We start from the raw sequence: 27937 nt of genomic DNA, 5'->3' as shown, positions 1-27937 counted from the left end.
ACGAAGCTTCCCAGAGCTGTTTGCCAGCTGAGAGGTCTAAGCCTCCCCCCTCCCGAGTCCTCCTCGTGTTTCTATAGTAATTTCCAGCCAATGATCAGTAGGTGTCCACATCCCAGCTTCCTCACCTCAGCACCAATCAGCCACACACAGCGACAGGAGACGCGGACGGAGCGAGCGGCAGCCACTCACACAATACACCCCGGACCAAGAGCAAACACCAAACCTTCCGCTTATTTCCCCCCTCGGCTCCGTGTCGCTCGGACGAACAGTAAAATACGAGGTCGTCACCGAAACAATTTGTCGTGTTTTTTTTCACTTTTCTTTTTGTCAAATTGAAGTGCGTAAAAATGGCCCTATTGTTTTGAGCGCTCCGCCTTTACGCGTGCTCCAGTATCGCGCATTCTCCTCCTCGCGTCGTACTGTAATGTGCTTCGTGCTGGCGGACTGGTAGCGTCTGGATTCTCTTCTCCTCAGGAACCTGGTAGGTGCACTTCCATTTTTTTGCCTAGCGTCAGATATGCATGGTTTCTGACCACCGACTTTTTTTTTTTACTAACGTGAGCTTTGCAGGCGTCTGAGTGATGAGGACACGAGCAGATGAATTTCATCGGTTTGTCCGCGCTGTGCGGTCTCCCGCCACGGAACCGCTGCTCGTGACCTTTGGTCAGAACGTCTCCGACGGGCGAGACGGGCTGTAATTGATGGCACAGCGGTGCGGCAGCGGGGCTGCTCGACTCTCGTACAGTACTTTCACCCTCTGTCTCCCTGAAGTATCGAATATTGCTGTTGCTCTAAACTTTGTTTACAGCTCGAGAATCGATAACTGTGACTTGATTGCTTCTGGCGGCGCATTTTGCTCATGGGGTGAATTGATTAAGTAATAATTACCGAGAGGAAGCCCAATCAAGACGTGGAGGTTTTGGTTATTGGGTGCGTTATATATTTTTTGGTCTGAGCAAATACTTCACTCTGGAATTGTACCAACACAAACTACATCTTGCTTTCTTTTTCATGGACTTGCAATTAGCAAATCTTAGTTGGAAAAACGTCATTCACATGCCCCATAATGTACTTATAAAAAACAACTTAAAACAAACACATTAGATAAAAGCATGCCAGAGTGTTTAATACTAGATAACTACTATATAACAGCCGTTTTAAAGTGTGTGTCGTTTCTGTCCGAACTATTGCTGCATGTGTTTCATTAATCAGTAGGCTGCCATGACCACCCAGTCTGGTCTCACTGCCTCTCCACTGTAGATTTAGGATTCGTTTATCAGCTGTTGCCCTGAGCACAGAAGTGATTCGAAATGCAGCGTTCTCGCAAAGGACAAGCTTTGGTAATTAAAAAGAGAGAGGCCAGAGGAAGGTAACGCAAGAGATATGTGTGTGTGTGTGTGTGTGTGTGTGTGGCGCGTGCATGAGGGGGTGGTGGGGGGGGGGGGGATGTGTCTAATGGGCTTTTATCTGTGGAAACGAAACCCAGACAGCGCGAGAGAGCGTGAAAATGGACACCCCTTCCCCAGCCCAGCCCTCCAGGCAGCTGACACTACAGTTGTCAAGGTCTGAGACTCGGCTGGCGTGAGCCTCGCGTATACCTGTCTTTGTGTCACCGGGTGAATGTAAAACAGCAGACAGTGAAAAACCTGAAGACATATTGAACATATGGGACGTGAGGTGGCATGTCTACAGTGCAGCGGGGTGTGCTCACATCAACACAGCAAACTTATTTGATAAGAACAAATAATACAGGCAATGTTGTGGCCTGGCCTGAAAGGTGTGTGGTTGGGTGATTTTGATCCATACAGCAAGATGGGACTAAGACTGTGATTTGCTTTGCATGTATTTTACTGGCTTTTTGACCATATTGGAAGGACATATTTGTTTAAATCACGCTGATTTGATATTTTGGTTAATATTTATAAAAGTTGAGTTCCATGGCGTATTATTGTTCTCTTCCATTAGGTTTCCCTGAGAATCTTCTCGCATGCAGAGAACTGTGTACTTGCTCAAAGTTTTTTGAAATCTTGTGCGTTCGACATGAACTGGAGGGTGACTGCTGTTCTGAGAACACTGGTTTTGGTTTCCTGTTATGATAGATAAGAGTGTTGGAGCGATCGCATTACTGCCAGGAGATAGCCATCAGCTGGGAGACGGAGATCCATTTCATTAAAGATGCAGTCAGCAGGAAGAAATGAAATGGTGGCTGATCTGGCGTGTAACGCAGGGGCAGGGCGGGGACTGGTTGTCAGCTGCATGTGTAATTGTTGTTTTCTCGTTTTAGTACTGGAGAGACTAAACCAGGATGGTAACTCACGGTCTCTAACCAGCTTGGTGTTGAAGAAGACCAAAGTCAATCTCCACACGTCTTCTGTGACCCCCCCCTCCCCCGAAACCGACCCCCCGCCATGTCGAATATAAACAATGCCCTTTGCATCGAGAGTGGACAGAACGCGGATGTGTCTCTCTTGCAGAAGGACAGTCTGCAGGATAGTGGATTAAATCAACTGTTGGATTACAATGCAGAAATAGAAAGGTACAGGTCTTTCGCAAACTTTTACAAAACTAACGGGGCATTTCCACAGACTGCCAAGATTGCCCGCATCACCACGCCGATCTTCCCGAGTGCAAGGATCGGCGTGTCCCCATGGAACTGTGATAACGCCATGCTCTGGGGGAGGAAATCGGCGGCAATAAACCCTAACAGGACCGGCGTGCACAGGAACGAGTCCCAGAGGCCGGGGAAGCCTGGCATAGCGCCAGAGACGCTGCAAATGGCAAATAATAATTTCCTCTCTACCTTATCCCCGGAACACTGCAGACCTTTAGCAGGAGAATGCATGAACAAGCTGAAATGCGCCGGCGCTGAAGCAGAGATAATGAATCTCCCCGAACGCGTCGGAACTTTTTCCGCTATTCCGGCTTTAGGGGGCATCTCATTACCTCCCGGGGTCATCGTCATGACAGCCCTTCACTCCCCTGCTGCCTCCGCTGCCGTTACAGACAGTGCGTTTCAAATTGCCAATCTGGCAGAGTGCCCACAGAATAATTCCGCGGCGTCCGGCGGGAACCCGGCGAAGAAGAAGAGGAAAAGGTGTGGCGTCTGCGCACCCTGCAGGAGACTCATCAACTGTGGCGTCTGCAGCAGCTGTCGGAACCGCAAGACGGGACACCAGATCTGCAAGTTCCGTAAATGTGAGGAGCTGAAGAAGAAACCCGGATCGTCACTGGAGGTGAGCTTCACGCCAACAACCCCCAACCCTCCCCTCCCCCCCTCCCCCACGCCTGCTTAGACCCCCCCCCCCCCCCCCTCCCCCTAGCACTCCAGAGCATTAACCTTTCCTTCCAGTCACGTTTCTAAGCCCTTGAAAATTGTTTCCATGCCCACCCAAGCCTGAACATCCCCCCGGCTTCTCAAATCTGCCTACCCGCCTAGCCTAATTGGCAGTAATTAGGGGTGTTTGTGTGGAGCACAAGCTGTGCTTGGCTCAGACACCCCTAATTGCTGCCAGTCAGGATGGGCCTGGAACGCATCCGAGCAACCCCAGGCTTGGCGCGGCTCCAAGCTGAGCTGGGAAATGGTTTTCAGCAGAGAGCCGTCCCTCTCTGCACATGGTCATTTTAACCAATTATGGAAACCGTCTCTGGACGGGGCTAATCGATATCCCATGAGCCCCCACTGCAGCAAGACGATGAGAGAGATGGCAAGATCTGTGGTGCCACTCTCCAACCCAAAGGCACACACACACACACAACACACACACACACACACACACACACACACACACACACACACACACACACACACACGCACGCACACACTCACACACACAGATTCACACAGAAGGTTTCATTCTAGAGTTTATGGTACAAAACAAGAGTTAATGAATAAACATTCATTCATTACAAGTATGAATGAATGTAACTCATTCAGGGAATGACGTTATACTCAAAATATTTTACAGATATTCAATGTCTTAAAGAAACTGAATATCAATGTTTACCATCTTGATATATATACAATACCTCCAAACTAAGGAAGGGTTGGGTATCATTAGGGCATAATTAATGCATGTTTTGGAAAAACTTGAATCATACAGACGAAAAATGATAGCCAGGAAACGGTAGGAAACACAAAACAGTCATATCACCTTCTGTAAAATTAATATTTCCTTAACAACTAATCATTCACAGTTTTCTAATTTTCTACAAAAAATTTAATGTATATGTAAAATTCATGTAAATGAACACAGTGGCTGTTTTCCAGACACGAGTACAGATTAAGACCAACACACCCACTAAGAGTGCAGGTTAGTCCAGATTAGGGTTAATCTGTGCAGCAGACAGGCCAACAGCGTATTCTATGTGGGGCAATAAGAAAGTTGAAATTCTGATTGTTGATTTGCTCATCTTTGGTGAATATGGGTAACATGTATAATGTGCTTATGTAATCAGAGGTGAATGTCAAGCTCATACCAGGTGTCTGTAAAAGTGCAGTGATGTGGTGGCAAATATTCTTCACGTGGGACGCCTCACGTGGGACGCCTCACGTGGGACGCCTCACGTGGCCCAGCTGAATGAGGCTTCAGCCTAGCTGCGGTTTTATTAGCTGGGTTCTCTCAGGTACAGGGTGATGTAGCTACACTTTTGTTCTTGGGTGGCTTTTTAAGGTTTGTTTTAATTAACCTGTCTTCTATCCTGTATAAACCTACTGCATAAAATCACTTAACGCACGTCAGAGAACTGTTAGTAATTACCAGTGCTGAATGCCCTGCTATTCACTTTGGCTTTTACACTTATAGTGGACTGAACACGGCTTCTCCACCTACAGTAACACCACAGTTGACATCCTAATGGATGGTTGACATCTGAAGGTTGACGTAATGGAATGTACGTAGGAAGCTCTGGCCTGTGTTTAGCTTTAGACTTTAAAGACACAAGCTGGATTCGCTGAACTTATTTGCTGAGTGGCGCATGCATTTGGAAAAATATCTGAGCTTTTATATATGTGTGAAATTCTTGCCATGCCAGTGAATGTTTGCTGCATTTATCATGTCCTAACAGGTGTTTGAAACAGGTGTCCAGGAAGACAGTGTTGCATGGCTAAGATGTGGTTGGACTTTGTCATGGGAAGCCTCCGTTGTGTAAAGGAACAGTGGTGGAGAGGGACGGGTGTGGTGTACGGGAGTGAACGCCCCTCCACAAGTTCAGACATGCTTGTGAAGTTGATCCTGTACTTATTCCTGTAATTCATTCACTAGGTTCCTATAGTAATGATTATTTTGGCCTGAGCTCTGTAATTACGATGAAGAGAATATGACACTGGACATTTCTGAGAAACAGAAGGTGGATGCATGCAAGCTGCAAAAGGTCTGATGTGCTTCCACGTTGTCATACAGCTGTGTGTGTGTGTGTGTGTGTGTGTGTGTGTGTGTGTGTGATCAGGATAATCAGTACAGTTTGCCAAGGGCCTGATTTGCATCTATTTCTCAGCTATGGCTCTTTACAGTTCCATGAAGAAGTAAAAATAATTTAGAAAAGGCCCAAACACCTAGATGGGTGGCTACCACACACACACACACACAAACACACACTATGACATACACACATCACATGCTACTACGTGTATGGGGGCAGTGTTGGTGAACCTACACAGACTCACGGATGCAAACAAACATGTAAAGTGAGCAGACTGTACGTTCCCCTGCTGGGACAGTGGGAGACGGTAGGCACTCTGCTCCATGTGGCTGTCAGAGTTTTCCACATGGGAATCACCCTGAACTAATTATATCTTAAGCAGCAGTGGAAAATGCAAATCAGAATTTTACTCACACCCCTGAAATCGGAGAGCCAATTTAATCTAATACCCCCTTTAATTTAGCGCACTAATGCAGGACCCTGGAGGATTAGCCAGTGTCACTGCTCCTCCACTCACTCACCAACTCTGCCCCCTCTCCTTCTCTCTCTCCCTCTCTCTGTATTTAGATATATGTATGTGTTTGTGTGGTGTGTGTGTGTGTGTGTTTGTGTGTGTGTGTGTGTGTGTGCTAACACAGTATCTCTTTCCCTCTGAGCCTCTAGAATGGATTAGTCTAGTCTGAGGCATCTCATCTAAGCTAACATTTCCAGAGTTCTTACCTTTGTCTGCTCTGGGTGTAGCGGAGCCTGAGGTTAGTCTCTGTGAGGCTGTGTTGGGGTGTGTGCATGTGTGTGTGTGTGTGTGTGTGTGTGTTTGTGTTTGTGTGTGTGTAGGCATGATGTACACACAGCTGCTTTGAGAATACTTGTACACAGGTGTGTGTATCTGATCTCCACAGACCATAGCTACCTATGGAGACACAGAGGTCTGGAGAACGTCAGTCATTTCTGAAGTTTTTATTTTTCCTCATATCTGTAATAATGAAACTGAATGTGGAAACAGTGACTTTCTGATGTTATGGAGACATGTAGCTTATACTGCACAAAACTTTGTGTCACAACAGTATACAGTCAGTAACAGCATGTTTGCTTCTGAACTGACCTCCGCTTCCAGAGGTCATGAATTTGCCTGTTACACCTAACCACTAAACTAGAACCAGCCTAATGGTAAATGGCAAAATAATTTGTCCATTGTGTCTTTAACATGGGTCTTTGTGGCAGTGACAACACTTTAAATGTATACAGTGTCCAAAGAAGAACTATTGTTCATTTAAATGTGTGTTAGGGCATTTGACTCAACAAATCATTAGACAAGCATCTCTGCTTTACTGAGTATTTGGGGTATTTTATAGGTACTTATATCAGTGCTAGCCAAGGAATTGCCTGAACAAGTGAATCCTAAGAACAGGAAGTTGAATATCTGAGGTGATGCTCTGGGATGTAGATGTCATGACCCCTGGGAACTATGGGACTGAGATCTTCAGGGTTTGGACAGCGGGGATTGTTGTGTCTGATCCGTGCTGCTTCTGAAAGAGTTTTAATGGCTTCCTATGAGAGAACATTTGGAGGTTACAGTCCAGGTGAAGAGCAGGTGCTTTGTAGAGGAGCAGAATCGAATGAAGGTGGACCAGCCAGGAGGGAGCTGAGACCTGGACAACCTTTGTCATCCACCAAGGCTTGGCTCCTGTGAAGCAGCAGTCTGCAGGATGAGGTAGTTGGTGCAGTGGTGCAGTGGTGCAGTGTTCTCCGAGAAGGTCAGTTTCTCTTCCAGACCTGCCCCAGAGTTCTTGGCAGTGTGAACAACGAGGGTGAGGACGTAGATGGTAAGAGGAAGGTGAAGCATTGGGGAACAGTTCAGATCTGTTACCCATCATTAACATCTGAGCTCCAGCCGATTGCTCTCCATCAGAGAAAAGATGTCTGTTGCTTATCATCTGCCCAAGAAACATGGAGGATGGAGAGAGAGAGAGAGAGAGAGAGAGAGAGAGCAAAGTAAGACAGTTAAGCGTCATAGTTGCAGATGTGCAAACTTATCTCAGCCCAGTGATTTAGTATACACAGAGGACCATAGTTGGCCAACGACTGACACAACCTTGGGGTACATCCATTGCAAGATTACGAGGTGGTGCAAGTCCTTCACATTCATTTCCACTATGAATGACCGCCTTTCCTTTCAGCTGAAGCCACAAGTCTTGGGATCCTCAGAGATCCTAACGCACTGGTACATTACTAACGTGCACTATAAGAGAACCTTTCTGACCCTTTCTGAAATATTTAAATTACATATGTAGGTCCAAAGATATTGTGCACTTAGAGACATTTCAATTTGTGAATGTACCCGATTGACGTGACACTGGCATATTTGATTGAAGATGCGCCATTTTGAAAAGTGAATCAAAACGGGTGTAAGAGCTCCAGTGTGGAGGACCATTTGAGTGTTTGGGACACCACTAATGGTGCCATACAACACTGACACCTTAGGAATTATGAAGTTAATAAAAATGATCTATAGATCGTCTGAAATGATTCTCTACAATCAACTGGTCACAAACCGGCTGTATCCTCAATATATACATGTTCATGAATTCATACATGGAATTCATGGAATATATCTGGTAAAAAAAAAAACAACCCTGTAATGGACATGCATTCATGTGTGGGTGTCAGAAACGGAGCATTTACCTGACCTAAATGAGCAGGTTTCATACAGGGGAGCAGGATATTTACAGGACGCATTTGACTGTATGTGTCGAGAACGATCTTAAGGTTAAGGTACACTGCCGCGTAGCGAATCACCACTGAAGATTACAAATGCATGCAGGTTCATTTATCCTCTTTAGATTTGGTTTTGATGACCTTTGCTATAAATTAAACCCCTTTCCTCTGCTCTTTGGGGCCTGTATATCTGTATCTGTATCGTTGTATCAGTACAGGATTTCCAAGCACCCTTCCAGACATGGTTTCACAGATAGCATATGTTTAGCTATAAAATTTCTATCTGTAGCTCGCCCCCCTAATTCCATGCGAGCCACCGGCAGTCTCAGTTAGCTCTATACCGCCTATAGGACTGGCGGTAAGACAGCAGTGCCACGCGCTGCTTTCCGGCTGTCAGATGTTGACAGAGGGGATATCTGCACGAGCTTCCCCTGTCACTCGTCTCAGAGACAATAAGACACGTATTTGAGATGCCTGCTCAGGTGCACGGGGAGGTGGAGCGGGGGAGGGGGCGATGGCAGGGTAAAACACTATCGCCTTTAACAGGAGCACAATTGCCCCGCAGGACACAACAGCACGGCCTTGGACAGGACACACGCGTGTGCGTGCGGGGGTGGGGGAGGCGTGGGTCCGTGATATGATTGACAAAAACAGGAAGAGAAAGCATCCCGGGTAATTGAATAGAAGACCCTGAAAAACACCTTACAATTAGTCGACTCTGCAGGCTGATGTCACCCAGAAGAAAGGCAGCGTGCACAGGGAGACATGGGAGATGCTCTCTGCTTTGTCCCCGTGCTGCGACCACGGTAAGGAGCGGTGTGTAATGAAAAGGTCGCACAGCTATTGTACAGCCCTCTCTCAGCGATGAGCTTTAAAGACCTCCCCCCCCCCCCCCCCCTCCCCCAAATCCCCTCCTCCCTCCCAAATAGTCGGTGGCAGGACCTTGAAGAGCAGGCAGGAGCGCTGGCTTAATGAGAGCGAGGGGGCCCAATAAGCAGTGGCGGGCAGCTCTAATTTGTTTTAGGTGTGCTCAGAATAGATAAGGACGAATGTGGGCCTCCTAGCCGCCCCCTCCCCCTCTCCAACCTTTGCTTCCCTGGAGATAACGGCGTGTGCTCACAGCCAATCTCAGTGGGGGGAGGGTGAGGTGGGGGGAGGGGGGGGGGACGTTAGGTGGAGGGGGAAAAAAAAGAAAGGCCTGAGGGACAGGCATCCTTTAGATGTGCCGATCTCCACCGTACTGGATTTATTCAAGCTCTAAACTGCAGGTTAATCTGACGGAGGTCTGGGGAGCGGGAAGGAGGGAGGGAGAAAGCGAGGGAGAGAGAGTGAGGGAGAGAGAGAGAGAGAAAAGCAAATACCCTAGCTCTGCACTGAGTCTTGAGCCTAAAGGCCAACCTTAAGCTCCTGTCAAGACAATGTGATTTCGCCAGTGGAGCCACAAAGCAGATCGCTTAATTATACCGCCACTCAGCACGCCACTCACAGACGCCACCGCATCCTTCGCTTTTTTTTTTTAATACGTCAATGCTTAACGTGCTGTGGATTTTCAATCAGCTTCTGCAACACCCCCCCCCCCCCCTTCTCCCACACACACACCAGCTCCCCCCCCACCCCCACCCCACAGCTCCCTGTACTCCCTGGTTGCCATGAGGTGCAGAGGTGCTGTTAAAGAATTTATCGGCTTTTGCTGCTGCTGCCAATTAAGGCCAGAGTGTAATTGGAGGCGGCTGCCCTGTGCTCTTACAGGCGCTGCCTGTCGTCTCCTCCGCCCCGCTCTGATTTAACATCTCCGGCAGAGTCGTGTAAGCCGGTCGCCGGACGCACGGCGGGCCGGGGGGGAGGGGCACTAGCGGGGGGGCGTGATGCGGAGGACGGCGTGAAAGTGCAGGTGGAGGGAACGCTAATGTGTGGCGCTTTAAAATTTAAACAGATGACTGTAAATAATTGATGGCGGCTCTGGCTGAGAAGTTAAAAGGTATCTCGTCATTACAGGGGACCTGTTAAAAAAAAAAAAAAAAAGGACCCTGTACTCAGAAACAGCAGTCACAGAACAGACATTAAAACATCACCGTCACTCACTGAATGTAATACCGCAATTTTACTAAATTAAATATGAGACCACGACGGCTGATGTAACGTTGCTGAGGAAGATATTGGTATTTTTTCCTGGTTTGTGTTCAAGTCTCTGGTGAGACAACGGTGTGAGAAACAGACTGTTAGGTCCGCCTAACCTGCACAGCTCTGAATCTAGATCGTCTCTGCAAAGCAGCCTCACATTGTTAAATGGTTTTGATGGTTCAGATGTGTTCACATATCAATCTGAAATTCTCTTCAGTGGGAGATTTTGTGACCTCTTAGCCAGAATGAGAGATAGATTTTTTTTGCTGTATGAGAAATGTAATCACAAGGCATTGTAATGTAGACTGCACTGCATTTAATCAGGTGAAAAATCCCTAAAGGTGCTGAGATGTCCCACAGTGGTCATGAAAACTGCCGCAGAACATAAAAACTGCAGTTTGGAAACAGTTTGGAATTAAAGGTGTTCAGACCAGCTTGTGGATTTGAATATGAGACTGTTATTCATCCAAGCAGCCGGGAAAGGCTGAAAATAAAGCACAAAATAGCACTGTGACACTGAAGCTGAGTTCTCTGTTGGGAGTCTGGTGACCCCTGGTACACAGTGAGGACGAGGAGCTTGGGCAGGCTGGCCTTCTCTAGTAGTGTCCGCACCGCCGTGTACTCGATCCTGCTGGGACCGGAGAAGGCCACACTCTGTTAACGTTTGGGGCACGTGAGCAGGCTGTGGGGTGTCTTGCTGGAAGGTGCAGTCACTACCCTCTAGTCAGTCTGTTTGAAGCCTGACCCAGACTGTTCTCTGGTTCATCCCGTGGAGGCCGTGGGAGGTGCATGTACAACCTGGGTGAGCTGTGACAGCCAAATATATTCATACCTCTGAGTCAACTGAGATAAACAAACAAACAGATGTGGGGTTTTGTTGTTTATCTTACAGTTTAGAGTTTAAAATGCAAACAAGGTTAGAGTTTCTGTGTAGGAAACGAACCCAGGACTGTGCAGAGACGGTCAGTAAAACACTGCGGTGAGGGGGGAGAGGGCATGGTCAGTGTTGAGCACATCTGCAGTATTAGAGCAGAGGGTTGTAGGCACATCTCCCTGCCTCTCTGAATACATTCTCTTGGGTGCCAGTAATTATGTATGGGTTCCTTTTTACTTTCTTCTGTATATAAAAATGGTAAGCCTATTTTTTCACTTTGCTGTCTAATGTTGTAAATGAAAACACTGAAAGGGTTATGACTCACTTGCACACACTGGTAGGGCACCAACACATTAGACCAACTGTGCAGCGTGCTGATAATGACGAGTGGAGCTCGTCAGTTGAATGTAGTGTTCAGCTTCTCTAATTAACATCATTAAAGTTATTAGCATGGAGGGAAGACTGGACACTGCTGCTACTTCCCACACACCCGAGTACCAGTCTTTAATGCTCACACCTGCCTGAGTACCAGTCTCTAATCCTCACACCTGCCTGAGTACCAGTCTCTACTATTCACACCTGCCTGAGAATCAGTCTCTAATACTCACACCTACCTGAGTACCAGTCTCTAATACTCACACCTGCCTTAGTACCAGTCTAATACTCACACCTGCCTCAGTACCAGTCTGATAATACTCACACCAGTCTCTAATACACCAGTACCAGTAATACACCAATACCAGTCTCTAATACTCACACCTGCCTGAGTACCAGTCTCTAATACTCAAACCTGCATGAGTACCAGTCTTTTATACACACACCAGTCTGAGTAACAGTCTCTAATACTCAAACCTGCATGAGTGCCACTCTCTAATACTCACAGCTGTCTGAGTATCAGTCTCTACTATTCACACCTGCCTCAGAACCAGTCTCTATACTCACACCTGCCTGAGTACCAGTATCTAATACTCACACACACTATCTAATAGTATCTAATACTCACACTTGTACCTGTCTCTAAAACTCAGATGAGTCAGTATTAAAATTTAGAAGAATGTAGTCAAACAGCCATAGATATAGGTTTAAATATACATTATCAGTATATTATACTGTCATTATATTATACATTATCATTGTATTACTATTAATTATTCTTAACATTATTAAATGTTTTCTGGTTTACTTTTTGCAGCAGTTTGACAGTACATAAAATGATTTTATAAGTTAACAGTGTTATCTAAATTAACCACAGTAGTAACTGCACCATTCTGTTCTTGGGAGATGTTTGATACTGTGTAGCTGACTAGAGATGTCACAAGAACCGTGCTTTGGTGCTAAATCCATGTTCTTGTTTCCTGTGGTACCGAAGGAACACAACTGACAGACCACACGAGGGCAGCATAATAAGCCTACATGCTAATAAGCCAAGAACACTAAAACAACAACACAAACATCAACACAAATGCCAACAACACCAACATAAACATGAGGAATGGTGTCTGCAAAGACATGAAAACCAACAGGTCAACTGTGACTAGTTGAAAAAAAAATGGCAAAAGTTTTGTATGGAAATTTTGCTTTTGAGTCTGACGACCATGGTCAAATAATGGATAGCACAAAGCTATTATGCAAATGGTGTTTGAAAACATTTGTCACTAAAGGAGGAAACACCACAAACCTAGCTATGCACCTCAAAGACGGACATCCAGAGCTGTATAAAGAGTTTTGACAAAATGTTCGTACCCTGAAATGTTAGCATTATGGTTTGTGAACTGTGACAGCTGCATCTCTTATGATACTCGGTATGCAACCAGTTATCTTGCTTAGGCTACCACTGCAGTAGTTTAAAACCAGTAAATTGAGTTTACTCTACATCCCTGCTCATAATTAATAGGCTATTAGCGGAATGTGTACAGCAACTCTGTGGTTTTCTTTGAGCTATTTTGTGAATTTTTGTGTCCATAAAATAATTTCTACTTTGTAGAAACTGTTAAAATTATTGGCTGAAAACCACACTGAACTGAAAACCAAAATCTCACTGTTTTTGCTGGAAAGACTTTTTAATAAAAGTGTTTATGTTTATTCATTTCATTGGTTTATTGTTGTAGTATCGAAATTGGTATTGAGAATCGTAGAATTTAAGTGGATATTGGTACCGACTAAAATATTTCTGGTATCGTGACATCCCTACCTCTGACCCAGGGCTTCTAGAACATAATCACTACTTAAATTGGAGTTGTAATACTGGTCAGAAAAATCATAGCGCGCGTACACACACACACAAAACATTTTTTGTAGTTATTCAATATTATTATCAATATTACAAAATTTTAAATGCAAATTACATTGACCTAGTATTAGAATGTAGAAAAAACTGTTGCTTAGTATTAGCAACAAAATTATTATATACTGTCATGTCTGTACTACTGTACTGTCTTGCAAAATGTTGCCAATGGAACAACATTAATGCAGAGAGTGGAAAACAAACACAAGAAGTAAACAACCAAGATGTAAACAAATAAGACATAAACAAACAAAAGTGTGGACTCATTTCTGAGTATAAGTAAGATGAGTTAATATTTTTTACACATTAATAAACACAGAAAAAGGACAACTGTAATAAATGATTCATGGACATTGGTAAATCCCCAAAACCAGCTGATAAACATTTGAGTTTTTTATAAATGTTTATTAATGTTCATTAGTATTTAGTATAAAAAGTTTAGTATAGTAGTATAAAACTTTATGTTTATAAACACTTACTGAGCAGTTCTAAGTGTTTTATGAACCTTTGTCTCCCAGTTCCTTATGGGGAGGTTGGAGTCATATCCATTTATTTTGGATTGTTGAATTCTTTTATCACAAGATGCATGATTTTATTGTTTTATTTCAGTTGCTTTTCATGTTCATAATATCAGGCTTGTCTTCTCAGGACCTAACTCAGGACAGTATGACTGTAGTGTGTGTAACAGTATGACTAGTGTGTGTAACAGTATGACTGTGGTGTGTGTAACAGTATGACTGTAGTGTGTGTAACAGTATGACTTTGGTGTGTGTAACAGTATGACTTTGGTGTGTGTAACAGTATGACTGTGGTGTGTGTAACAAAATGACTAGTGTGTGTAACAGTATGACTGTAGTGTGTGTAACAGTATGACTTTGGTGTGTGTAACAGTATGACTTTGGTGTGTGTAACAGTATGACTGTGGTGTGTGTAACAGTAAGACTGTGGTGTGTGTAACAGTAAGACTGTGGTGTGTGTAACAATATGACAGTGGTGTGTGACCATCTCCTTCTGATGTAATCTGTCCTTCAGAATGATGATTGATTTTCCAGTTGAGAACAAGTTAACCTTCGACTACTCCTACGTACTTCCCCTACGTACCCCCATTCAGGAGCAACAAACCTGAGAAATGCCCCCGTTCCCTGTGTGACTAGGACTGTGAACTTGTGGTGTACCTGTACAGTGTGATATTACCTTCAAACGCTGGCACTAATGTTACGTTTTGTTAGTTGATGAGTATAGAGCGAAACCACAGTCAACGACTGAGCCAATTTTACACAGCAACGATGTGATATGACCTAGATTTCACCACTTTTCCCCCAACAAAGTGCCGGAGCTGGTGCTGGTGCTGGTTCCTGCGAACTAGCTAGATCTTGCCATGATTCAGGACAGAACTTTAGCAAGACCTGTTCCTTGCAGGTGCATTTGCACTGGTACTCAAACGAGAGAGCTCCAAATCAAATGTGTAGCGCAGAGGCCATTTCTAACCACAGTCCTGCGCGCTGGCGTATCCACTGCAGTGGCCTGAACAGACCAGATGACCAGAGGTTCCACACCTGTGTTTTCAGAGTTTGGATTTTCATTTTTCATTTATATTTATATCTCATTTATATTTATTCAACCAATAATTAAGAATTTTTATGACTTGTGAATTTTATTTTCTGTTCTGACATTTTATTATTTGCTTTATATTGTCTTTTATTATAATCTTATTTTCTATTATTATAAATTATTTTTATTTCTACTGTACTTCCCTCTCTAAAAGCTTCAAAAGATAAAGCCACAGCTTTTCCCAGTAGGAATCATTCAAAAATCTCCAAACACAAGAGCTCTCCATCTCCACAGGACAAATTAGCAGTTCAGTCTCTGGGAGCCCCTACAAGAGGCAGATTTGCCAGGTAGGACTTGTTCAAGAACACAGTATTGTAACTAGGTGTAACGTGGTGAATGCTGGCACAGAGATGTGAGCCCACCCAAATGGGCTGGCACACACACGCACACACACACACACACCAACAAACAGTCAGGAAGGTGCTAAGCACGCTGTGATGTATCACGATCCTCTCACCACCAGCCCAACACAGCCTTGGCATGCTCTCGGTGGGGATGTGTTCATGTATGAATATTTCATCATCACCATCTGATCTTGCTCCGGTGTCTGGAGGGAGGAGTCTTGGGGTGAGTAACCCCACCAGAGAGGCAGGGAGTCATGCCAGCCGTTACAGCACCCACCCGGAGAAACTACAGCTCCTGGGGTACTGGGCCCAGCAGGGTGGACCGGGGCTGGGAGGGGCATAGCGGCTTTTGTCACATCAGAGCAGCAGGGTGCTGGGAAGAGACCTGAGCAGGCGGTGCTGTCTGGCCACTTTGGTTTTCTTGCGTTTGTGGTACTTTGTGTTCTTTGATTTGGGAAGAGAGGCACTGTTCATGGAGCTGGCCAACGATCAGCAAAAATTAGGATCTCGCTGCCCCACTACTGTTGAGTGATTTGGAAAACGTTCCTGTCCACACTGCTACCAGGAGTATCGATGAAAACGTTCCTGTCCACACTGCTATCACGTGTATCAATGAAAAGCACAGATGACAGAAAAGTTTATTTGGCCAAAAGATTTGCCAAAGATCATTTGAGGTTCAAATATTACTTTCATGTACATTAAAATCTCCAAGCAGACACCACATAAAACAGCCTGTCTGTGCGCACACGGGCCAGTAAGATCACATATGTTTAGTTGGTCTGAAAAAACACAATGTGTGGTTCCACACAGTCGAATCAGGAATTAGACGGAAGGGAAGTGCAGTGAGGCTGCTCTGTAGGTTATTACCCTAAAATATCAGCGTTCCTAATTCAGGCCCCTGAGATGCTGCCAGCTCCCACACATATGCTGGAGAATCTGTCGAGAGGAGGGAGGCGGCATCGCTCCTGCTTTGCATTTTGATTTAACATTTCAGAGAAGCAGCAATCTGCTCTCCGCGCTTGCTCGGTGCGCTCGGCTGCACGCCCACGGCCCGCCCGTCCGCCCGCCGCCGTCGCCCGCCGGCCCGCCACGCCTCAAAGCCCTGCACGCTGGCGCGCGAAGTGAGGCTTTCCGCCCGCCGTCCCCAGAGGAGAAGAGGAGAGCGCCTCACACTCCGTCTGCTGTTCTCTCTCTCTCTCTGTCTATCACTGTCTTTCTCCCTCTAGCATTCTCTCTCTCTCTCCCACTCTTTCTCTGCCTCCCTCTCTCATTCTCTCTCTCTCTCCTATTTTCCCTTTCTCCTCCTGTGCAGTGATTTTATTTCTGCTCCAGCGTGTTGGTAGGGGCAGGATGTGTGTTGGAACAGAAGGGTCTTCCGCAGCTTTGGGTTGTGGACTCCAGGGCGGTTTTTTGGGTGCGAACAGCACCATGGGTTATTTTTTGGTATGGAGTGCAGGGCGGTTTGGTTTAAGCAGCAGTGAGGTTTGACATTGAGGCTTGGTTTCTGGTAAAGGTTATTTTTGGTATGAAGCAGAAGACATGTTTTGGTTTTGGTTGTAAGGAGAAGCATGTTGCTGGTGACTAGAGAAGACATAACAATTTCAATACAATATAGGACAAATTAAAACATTAAAGGTATCGTTTGTTTCTTCTATGGGTCTCTCCTTTGCCATCTTTAGACCACCATCAGATATTACAGAAGATGTTTTGTCAGAGTAGGTGGACGGAGAACCTACCTGAGCTGGAATGGTCACTTATGATTTATAGTGGATGCAGGTTTTGAGGATTTTTTTATCACATGCATATTGAAAAATCGAATTAAATCTTGACCTCAAATTTGAATCAATCCTGAAAATGTGTGTGTTGTTTCCACCTGTAGTGATGACAGAAGTGTGCTTTTGGGTTGAGAACCAAAGACAGCCGGGTAGTTGCAGCTGTGGTTTTGGTGGATGGAGGTGTGGTTTTAGTGAATGGAGGTGTGGTTTTGGTGGATGGAGGTGTGGTATTGGTGGATGGAGGTGTGGTTTTAGTGAATGGAGGTGTGGTTTTGGTGGATGGAGGTGTGGTTTTAGTGAATGGAGGTGTGGTTTTAGTGAATGGAGGTGTGGTTTTAGTGAATGGAGGTGTGGTTTTGGTGGATGGAGGTGTGGTTTTAGTGAATGGAGGTGTGGTTTTGGTGGATGGAGGTGTGGTTTTAGTGAATGGAGATGTGGTTTTAGTGAATGGAGGTGTGGTTTTGGTGGATGGAAGTGTGGTTTTAGTGAATGGAGGTGTGGTTTTGGTGGATGGAGGTGTGGTATTAGTGAATAGAGGTGTGGTTTTGGTGAATGGAGGTGTGGTATTAGTGAATAGAGGTGTGGTTTTGGTGGATGGAGGTGTGGTTTTGGCTAGGCTGCTCTTTAATTAGAGGTTATGGAGATGGAGTATGTTGTCGTTATAGGCAGCATCACTGGTGTTACCCAGTGTAAAGTGAGCTTGACAAGGTTGACAAGGGAAGCAACAGCTCTGCAGCACACACCTGCGTGTGCTTTTAACCCTCACATCTTTAGAATTAGGGCTGGTACTCTCTAAACATTCCTGAGTTTGTCTTAGACTGCGGGCCCACTATGGCGAGCGGCCGGTCTGAAAGGACAGGAAGGTGACGACATGTCCTGCTTCCACTAGAATCCCACTGCTGCGACGTACCTGACCTCTAAAGGGGGGTGGGGGAAGTCGTGCGAGCCGGGGCTGTGTTTCAGCACGGAGTCACTGTCAGCTTCCACACTCGTCTTTGCTGGAGGATTACGACAAGCAGAACCCTCTTACACCAACTCGGGAAAGGTTCAGGTTTTCTACATTATCATTGACCAATGACTTGACAACCGGATCTTATTCTTTCCTTGAGGGAGGCCTGGAGATATCAGGTCTGATGTCTGATTTGTTGCAAACTGTGATCAAAAGTTTGCAACTTCAAATGTATCAATAGTAAACCAGTAAGGAATGGCAATGATATTGGAATTTTTGCATCACTTTTTCTGTTTTTTTTTCATGGCTTCATGTTTTTTTCTAGAATCATAATATATTTGTTTAGGGTGATGTAAGACAAGGTGTTGAAACAGGAGCCCTCAGTGTTGCCGTTGGTGAGAGGCTACACTGTCAGGTTCCCGGAGAAGCACTGTGGAAACCCATGAGAAATAGATGCTGAAAGTACATATCCCCATTTGCATATGGAGGCCTGTGAGGGACACTAAGCGCGCTGCCCCTCGTGGCTCTGTGCCATATGGTGGGGTGCATCTCTCCTGTGCTTCTTTGGCAACTTTCTCACAGAAGGTCAAATATCAAGTCAGAGGATAACGCTGCTATTGCAACTATGCTAATTGCCCACACACATGCGCATGCACACACACACACACACACACACACACACACACACACACACACACACACACACACCCTTCTGTGTGTGTGAGAGAGAGAGTGTATTCAGAAACAAGCTAAATGTTTGGTTGTGTGTCTGTGTTACTTGCTGAGGTATGGGTAGGTATGGCTACGGCAGTGTGTATGTGAAACCTATAGGGAGGCCCGTGTGGTTTTTTCATTTTCTCTGTTACCGTCATTCAAGACATGGGGATCATTTTTTGGATGTTCTGTACTTTTTGGAGAGCTGAATCACTTTTTACTACCTGAGTATGTAATCTCTCTCTTTCTTTCTCTTTCTCTCTCTCTCTCCATCTCCCTCCCTCCCTCCCTCCCCTTCTGATGACCCCCTTTTTCCTGCACCCTATTTCTCTCTAATATACCATCAAACCGACACATTTGCAAAGTCAGCAAAAAAATATATATTTTCACCCCACCTCCCCACCCCCACCACCCTGGTTGTTCGTCCCAGACGGTTGGTTCGGTCTGCTGCATAGCAGCACCTGGCAGAGCTGTGATGTGGAGGGGATGAGCGGAAGCTGGTGGCTCCAGCGTAGAGAGGCGGGTGGACTTGTGGCCCGTAACGGTTTGTAATTAACCACTTACCTGCATCAGGTGTGTTAGGGCAGGGTGGTGCCGAGCCGTGTGGGTGGGGGTCGTCCCCGTGCTTCTGCTTGTCTGGTGTCACAGTGGGGCTCCTGTGCAGAGGACCCCATGGCTAATACGACTGTAGCGCCACCGTTTGAGAGCTAGACCTCTTCAGATGAGGGCAGCAGGTACTCAGTCATCAGGGAGATGGTGTCCAACTCCACCTTCAGCACGCAGTACTCCATCGTCACCTTCAGCATCATTAAGGTCGCATATGAGCACCTGACCTTCACTCTGTCCTGGGCCAGCAGTTCATCTCCCTGACCCGAGTGTTGTACAGACAGGCTTTAATGTGTTACATAAAACAGAAGCTCATACACACACTCACAATTTATGGTCACATAAATTACATCAATTATGTCTCATCAAGACACTAAACGTTTAATTGCTAATATTTAAATATTTCGACCATATTGGAGCAGGCCTGGCTACTGGCCACACGATGCCTATGTGGTGGTATATACTGTATGATGGTCTAAACAACATTTTTCTGTAACACTACAAGGTTAAAATACCCCCTCACCAGCATTTATGTGTTCGAGTGCTGGAGACCAGCTGCAGTGTGACAGCACGCTTTAGTCGGGATGTTTACTTGACACAAAAATGATTATTTTTTAAATAATGGATTGGATGTTGGTTGGGCCAATGGGGATGCAGCAGGATGGAAATAGTGAAGGTAGTGAACCAGTCAGTGCTAATACAGCTACTGTGCTAATACAGCTACTGTCTAAACACTCCCTGTTCCGTCTGTACAAAACGTCCAAAATGTACAAAAGGCAGCGCAGCTCTGAGGAACAAACTCTTTTAATCATGATGATGGTGCGTTTTTTGGTCGTATTTATTTGCCCTGTGGCCCCGGTCTGGGTGGCGTTTTTTTTTTTTTTCAGGATGGCACGGCGACTCAAGGCTAAAGCAATCACGTCCGGGAGGGGACAGATGTGCGTGGTGGCTGGGCCCTGGCCTTGAGCCGGCCCCGGTTAGACGCTGCGCAGCACGCTGCGATATTGGCTAGCAGCTCTGAGATGAGATCTCCCTTGCGCACGTTGGTGATGGATTGCTATACCTTCGAGGTTTGAGCTCGGCAACGCCCCAATATTCCTGCAGAATGGAGTGACAGGCAATATATAACCCATCAGTTAAGGCCAACTGCACCCGCAAAACTTTTTTCTTTTCCTGCAGGCTGGAGAGGTGTTGGGTTCCCCAACCTGCTCCTCCACCAGACCTCCTCCACGCTCCCATCACTGCCCTCTCATTCTCCTCTTAGGTTTCCTTCTTTCTGCTTCTCGTTTTGGTCTTTCACGTCTCTCTCCACCAATAGGGGATCACTTCGAGGTCATATGTTTTCTCCTTCGAGGCGTCTTAATTTGAAACAGAAAGGGCTTTTGTCATGGCAGAGGAGAAGAACGCTGTGAGCAGAGTCAGTGGATTGAAACAGAGTGGGATTGGCTGAGTGGGATTGGATGAGTGGGATTGGCTGAGTAGGATTGGATGAGTGGGATTGGCTGACCGAGATTGGCTGACCTTCCCATGTTCTTGAGTTTTGGTTGGGCTGCAGCCATGCTGGCGTGTGAAATGTGTTTGTAATTACGGCGGGGAGGCAGGGTGCGGAGATGCGGCTAGTTTTGTGTCAGAAAAAGAGAAAAGGGGAGAGAGGGAGTATGTGTGTGCGTGTGCATGTGTGCGTGTTCGTGTGTGCATGTGTGCGTGAGGGAGACAGAGAGAAGGACACAGCTAGGGATAGAGAGAGGGGATTATTTATTTATTTCAGAAAAGGCCTGTCAGAATTTCCTCCAAAGGGATGTGGAAGGTGGCCTGGATCCGCGTCCCTACGTTAATAAATAATGGCTGTGTGTCAGGGTAACGTATGGGCCGGCGGGTATAATGAGAACTCTGGAGCATGTCAGCCTGCTCTCCACACATCGCTCCATCCTCCCAGCGAGGGGGGAGGAGATGACCCACTCACAATGACTAACCACATCCGTCTCTCCATCTCTCCCTCTCTCTCTCTCTCTCTCTCTCTCTCTCATTCGCCCCCTAGCTGCCTCTTTAACACCACTTTTCCAAATGTGTTTTTGTCTTTTTGCCAAACGCGATGTTTTTCCCGGTGCTCCAAGTTCCTTGTGCATTTTCAGTTAGGGGAATAAAGTCTCACTCCCCTCCGGCATTGCAGGTCGTGGTTAGAGCAGATTAAAGTGTGACTGGGGGCTCGGGCGTGCGCGGGCAGGCGCGGGAGCCGAGTCCAGGGAGGGCGCACAGCTTCGTCTGCGTCTGCGGTGAGCAGCGTCGCCACCGACGTCCAGTCCCGCGCCGTCTGCAGGGAGCACGCTGCCTCCGTACGGGGTCTTTCAGGCAGGACGCTCTTGAGCTGCTCTTTGTTTGTTGTTTTTTTATTTTCTGAAGCTCACATTTGTCCTCTCAGTGGTACGTGTAGCAGAGGAGGGTTGTGTTCAGCGCAGACGGAGAACGCAGGCGTGGAACGTTCACCATCATCTTCATCATTTTTAGCACCTGGTGATAAAACCCAGGCTAACACTGCTGGGACTCACAGGCCAGATTTCTGCAGGATGTGCGGGTGTGCGTGTGCATAATGTGTGTGTATATGTCTATGGATGCATGCATGTGTGTGTGTGTGTGTGTGTGTAGCTGGGCTGGGGTCTGACAGACACTGATTAGGGTTTGATTATGAGTCAGCAGCATCTGCCCACAGCCCCCCCCCTCCCCCCGTCCCCCCCCGTCCCCCTCAGCGCTTCAATCAGCGAAGGACACGTGAGGCTACGCCATTAAGCGCACCTGCCACCCCCAATCAGTGTCAATGGCTGTCAGGACCCCAGCCCACCCCACACACACACACACACACACACACGCAGAGTCACTGGCTGATTTCAGTAGTGCTGCTGTCTGAGTACTTCACTGTCTGTCTTTGCTCTTTGGATTTTTTTTCCCTGGGTCTCAATCAGCCAGATTGCTGGCGGAGGCTGATGTGGGAAGGGACCCAGCACAGCAGCCAGGAGGCCTCACTGCACCTCTGCTGATTGGAGGTGAAACCTCAGAGTCCCTTGTCTGCGCCTCGCACATTCCCTCTCTCCCTCTCTCCCCCTCTCCCCCTCTCCCTTGCTCTCTCTCTCCCTTTACACCTCTCCCTCTCCCTTTACACCTCTCTCCCTCCCTCTACACCTCTCCCTCCCTCTACACCTCTCTCACGCTCTCTCCCTCTGTCTCTCTCTCTCTTTTTCTCTCATGCTTTTCCCTCTCACACTCTCCCTGCTCCTTCGCCTGCTCTCTCTTTATCAAGCTTTTATCTCCCTCTCCCTCCCTCTCTCTCTCTCGGGGCGGCTGATGGAGTGATTGTGATGGCTCGGATGTGTGTGTGCGTGTGTGTTTGCGTGCGTGCGTGCGTGTATGTGTGTGTGTGTGTGTGTGAGAGAGAGAGATAGCTGGCAGAGCCGTGCTAATTGAGCCTTCTTTGTGCTGGTCACTGCAGTGAGGAGAGGGGAGGTGAGGGGACTGAATCCCAGCAGTTCTCAGGAAGCCTGGGTCTGGTCGATAGTGTAGGTCTTAACAAAACGCAGGCATGCCAGCCACACTCATCGTGCTCATTACTGTCTGTGGAGAGCCACGTGTCCACTGGGGACTGATCAATACGGAAATGCATGAATTTGTGTAAACATTTCTCCTTCTTTTTCCCTCTAAAGAGAAGAGAGATGGACAGATAGCACAGCACCCAGAGAGACAGACAGAAGACTCATCACCAGAGAGACAGAACAGCATCCAGAGAAGCAGACAGATAGCACAGCATCCAGAGAGAGGGGAGAGGAAGGTCATTACAGTTTTGGGTTTTTTAAATTGTTCCAGTTCTATATTTTCTGTATCTCTGTGTTTCAGGAAATATAATTCAGTTTCATTTCATTCTCAGGGAGAAGTTTTTAGTATGTATGTATGTATGTAATGTATATATACACGCACACACACAACTGTCCTTGGAAATGCCCATTCCAAATGAATTTCCAATCCACCAATCAGGTGGAGCTTTGGCTTGCAGTAATCCCACTATGTACAGTATTTAGTCCAGTTCAAACATGGAAATAGTTTCATGTCTGTCTGCACAGTTCTGAAAAGCTCCCCAAAAAGCCCTTTGATCATAGCATTACATTTATAAAGAATTATATTGTTTTTATGAGAATTATATTATTTTCATAAAATATTGTACATGAAACCTCCCGTGCCCTATGCTCCCATGCCTTCAGCGCTGTATTGTGCTACAATGTTCAAGTAATATGGGGGCGTTTGCTCATACTGCTTATTGGCCTCACCTGAAGGTGTAAGACCCTCTTCTGCCGTGTCCATATTTGGTGTGTTAGGTATAAACAACCAGTGCAGGGAGGTGTCCGTATGGGACATGTCCAGTGCAGGGCGGGGTCCGTATGGGACATGTCCAGTGCAGGGCGGGGTCTGTATGAGACATGTCCAGTGCAGGGCGGCGTCTGTAAGAGACATGTCCAGTGCAGGGCGGGGTCCGTAAGAGACATGTCCAGTGCAGGGCGGGGTTCGTATGAGACATGCCCAGTGCAGGGCGGGGTCCGTAAGAGACATATCCAGTGCAGGGCGGGGTTCGTATGAGACATGCCCAGTGCAGGGCAGGGTTCGTATGAGACATGTCCAGTGCAGGGCGGGGTTCGTATGAGACATGCCCAGTGCAGGGCGGGGTCCGTAAGAGACATGTCCAGTGCAGGGCGGGGTCCGTATGAGACATGCCCAGTGCAGGGCGGGGTCCGTATGAGACATGTCCAGTGCAGGGCGGGGTCCGTATGAGACATGTCCAGTGCAGGGCGGGGTCCGTATGAGACATGTCCAGTGCAGGGCGGGGTTCGTATGAGACATGTCCAGTGCAGGGCGGGGTCCGTAAGAGACATGTCCAGTGCAGGGCGGGGTCCGTATGAGACATGTCCAGTGCAGGGCGGGGTTCGTATGAGACATGTCCAGTGCAGGGCAGGGTTCGTATGAGACATGTCCAGTGCAGGGCGGGGTCCGTAAGAGACATGTCCAGTGCAGGGCGGGGTCCGTATGAGACATGTCCAGTGCAGGGCGGGGTTCGTATGAGACATGTCCAGTGCAGGGCAGGGTTCGTATGAGACATGTCCAGTGCAGGGCGGGGTCCGTAAGAGACATGCCCCTGTGTGGCCAACTGTTACTCTGTAACAGAAACAAGATTATGTGATGTAGGTGTCTGAACCCACAGGTTTCCATTAGCCAACTTATGCCCTGTGCATGTGTACATGTCCATCTAACCAGTGGCACAGGGTCAGGATGCAAAACAAACAGACCGTTAAAAATAGAAACAAAGCACTCAACCGTAAACAGAGCATGAGCAAAACCCCATTAATTAACCGGAAGTAACAAATAAGAGGTTGTAATGAAGTAGTCGGCGTAATTGAATAAGGATGCCGTGAGTGGCGCAGCCTTGTTTAAAAGGCTAAGTGTGCACTTGCTCTCGTGGAGGCGGCTACTAGGAATATGGACGTGATGCTCCGAGGTGTGTGTGTGTGTGCAGGGCAAGCCCAAGGCTCCTGCAGCGGCACAGAGATACGTGCTGGAAGACATTGGCTAGTAACAGGCCGTGTACAAGGGCACTAGGCCCACCTCCACTACAGTGAGCTAATCCTGATCCATCAAGGTGATGAAAGACCAACCACGAGCTCGGGATGCCTGGGAAAAAATAGAAATATATAAGAATATAAATCAAAATCTTACAAGCTTTTCATTCCTACTGCTGCAGTGCACTGGTTCCCTGAACTGGTTTGATGTGGAATTTAAACACCAGTCGGAATTATTCCAAAAGCGAGCTCTTCCTCCAGCCTCAGAACGAGTCAGTGCTTACCATGGACAGTTGAGTTAGTAATAAATCCAAATCTACAAACACAAAACCATTGCCATAGGACACTGGTACACCCAGAGTAACAGCCCAGCACGCACAAGATCGATGCTGAGCCTTTTGAGGACCACAATGTGAAGCGATTTTATGAGTTTTTACAGGACAATGTCTTGGTGCGAGACACAGAAGAGACCCTCCGCTGTGAGAGCATGTGCAGGAGCGTACGTGTGCGTCAGTCGTGGGTGGCCCCCGCGTGGTGTCGATAACCGCGCCCTCCACAGCCCTGTCCGTGATCTCTGCCGTGGAGCACTGTGGGATATCGTTGCCATGCCAGCTCCAAGCGTCTCATGCCACCTGAACATGTTTACTTCCACATAGCTGACAGACATCACCACCCACGCACACTGCGTCAGGCGAGAGCCGCCTCAGGCAGGGGGATGCAGGGGACATCTGTAGGGGAGCACGCTGAGGGGTTTGTTTTTTTTTTTAAACCACATAGCTGTTGTTTCACGTGTCTATTGTTCTGTGTCAATGAAGAGCTGTGAATAGTTCCTCCCATACTGCATTTCTGCTTTTATTTTAAACTGACGGAAGAAAAGAATGAGTATCGATCTTTGGCAAGGAAAAATTGGTCGCTCTTCAGATTGGAGGAAAAAATTAGATAAGTCTTGAAATAATCAGATAATGATTATCTCCTGTTCTTTTCAAGGGTTCTTTAAACTCTCCCTTTTCACCTTTCTTCTATGAAGCTGTGTCAGGCCTTCCTGTAAATAAACCTCGACAATTCTGTGAGTTTTGTGTTTCTCACTGAATGCACTGGTAACTGTCTGTCATCTCCGAGGCATTACCTTATCCTCAAGCAGGCCAGTGTGCTCCTGCTCCTGATCACCATACAGTAATTCCCATCAGTGGCACAAATAATCCCTCAGTGGGATAATTGGTCACGGAGATTGCCAGGAAGTTCAGGATTTTATGTTCTGACTTCCAAATGAGTTGGGAGAGAGAGCGGTGGTGGTGGTGCGGGTTTCTTAGCTCTGATTGAGATGGTGCTGCCGTGTTCCGCTCCGTCACAGATGGAGGTGCTGTAATTAAATGCCTCATTGTCGCACTTTGGGAATTCATGACGAGGCACTTCCCCCAGTAATTATTATTTTGGTGTGTCTGAGTCCACGACTCCTGCTCCTGGGACTCCAGAAGATTCAATTAAACAAGCTTGGGACAGGATTCTGTTTATGACTCTGTGCAGTAATCATTTAACTAAAAGTTGTTTTTGGGCCAATTTCACCAACCAGGTTTAAACAGGATCATAGTTACCCAAAACAAAGAATTCAGTAAATGTGATACAGTGATTGATAAGCTTGTGTAACCAGTCCTTTCCACATTCACACCTGATCAGGATTTCCAACGTTTGGTGTCTGAACTGAGGACTGCTTCTAATGTGCTAGCTTGCTGTTCTCTAATGTGACCTTCTGTGTTTTCTACCCTTCCTCTAGAGGACGCCGGTCAGCAATGGGGAAGCATTCCGATGGTTCTTTTAGGCCCAGACCAGAGTCCATCACCTGACTGACAGCAAAAAGAACTCGTGAGGCTCCCAGAACCTAAAACCAAACCCCAGCAGTGGAGGAGAGACAGGGAGAAAGAAAGATGGAGAAACAGAGGGATGAAAGGAAAAGATAAACGAAAAACATTATGGTGTTGGTTTAACTCTGTAATTTCTTTTCCTGTGTAATTATTGTACCTTTTGACAGTATCATAATGTATATTTTTCGGTGTCTATGAACGTGTTTCAGTGTTGTGGCTGAACAAATTGCAGCCATTCTCATGTAAAGGACTCAGTAGACAATCATTACAACCTGGAATAAGCAGTACCAACAGAGGCCACCAGGGTGCCACACCCACCCCGATGCCACACGGAACCCTTTCACCTGCAGCAATAATCGGGAAGGTGAATATTATTCCCGCTTCGGTTAAAGTTTCATCTGGAATGATCTTATGGGACCACGCCTCCCTGCAGCCGGCCCCTTGTCCTCCGGGACTTCCGTGCTCTTTCAGAATGGATGCAGTAGAAGAGAGACCAGCCATCACAAGCCCATCTGGAGTTTTCCTGCAGTTTGTGTTCCCTAGGATCTCGGATTTCAGGCAGCGTCTTACAGGGCATATTGTCCTGCTAATGTGCTGCTTTTTCTTCCTCTTTTTCATTTTCTTATATTTTTGTGACGTGAAACATCCTTATTGAAGGTGGTTCAGTATCGCTGAAACACTGGATCAACATTCCTACTCTTGGTTCTCATTCTCTTGGTTTCAGGTGAAATGTTTCATTGAAAGCTGTCTTAAGGTAAATAGAGGTACCAGTAAAGAAATTCTAGTTAACAGTGAAGCATCTGAATTCATCATTTTAATATGATTCAGTCCAGCAGACCTCCAGGATCTGGGCAGATCCCTGAGGACCCACACACGGTCCCAGCTCTGTGGTAGCATGTAGTCAAGAAAGCGCACTGACACATTCAACCTGAAGAATCCAGGACTTCACTCCCAGTCATATGCCCTGCTGTTGCATGTGTAAATGTGTTTTGGTTTTAAAGATTACTGAGAATTTGTATATTGTTGTTGTGATGCTTTTATGTGTTCAAAAAAAAAAAAGACAAAAAAGTGTGGGA

At 46.6% G+C, this 27937-nt stretch overlaps 1 protein-coding gene across 2 annotated transcripts; it reads left to right on the top strand.

The window, feature by feature from the left end:
- On the top strand, positions 1–27937 carry cxxc4 (CXXC finger 4). 2 transcript variants are annotated; one of them, XR_013121311.1, is made up of 4 exons: positions 1–481; positions 2285–3233; positions 23104–23228; positions 26774–27937. XR_013121311.1 is itself a non-coding variant. In XM_076974730.1 (3 exons), the coding sequence occupies exons 2-3, from the start codon at positions 2409–2411 to the stop codon at positions 26816–26818; spliced, it is 870 nt and encodes a 289-aa protein (XP_076830845.1). In that variant the 5' UTR covers positions 1–481; positions 2285–2408; the 3' UTR covers positions 26819–27937. The 2 variants fall into 2 exon arrangements, 1 of the variants encoding a protein (XP_076830845.1); XM_076974730.1 differs by lacking the exon at positions 23104–23228.

Source organism: Brachyhypopomus gauderio, chromosome 15 (assembly GCF_052324685.1).
Source record: "Brachyhypopomus gauderio isolate BG-103 chromosome 15, BGAUD_0.2, whole genome shotgun sequence".
NCBI lineage: Eukaryota > Metazoa > Chordata > Actinopteri > Gymnotiformes > Hypopomidae > Brachyhypopomus > Brachyhypopomus gauderio.
This window is presented reverse-complemented; position numbering and strand designations above follow the sequence as displayed.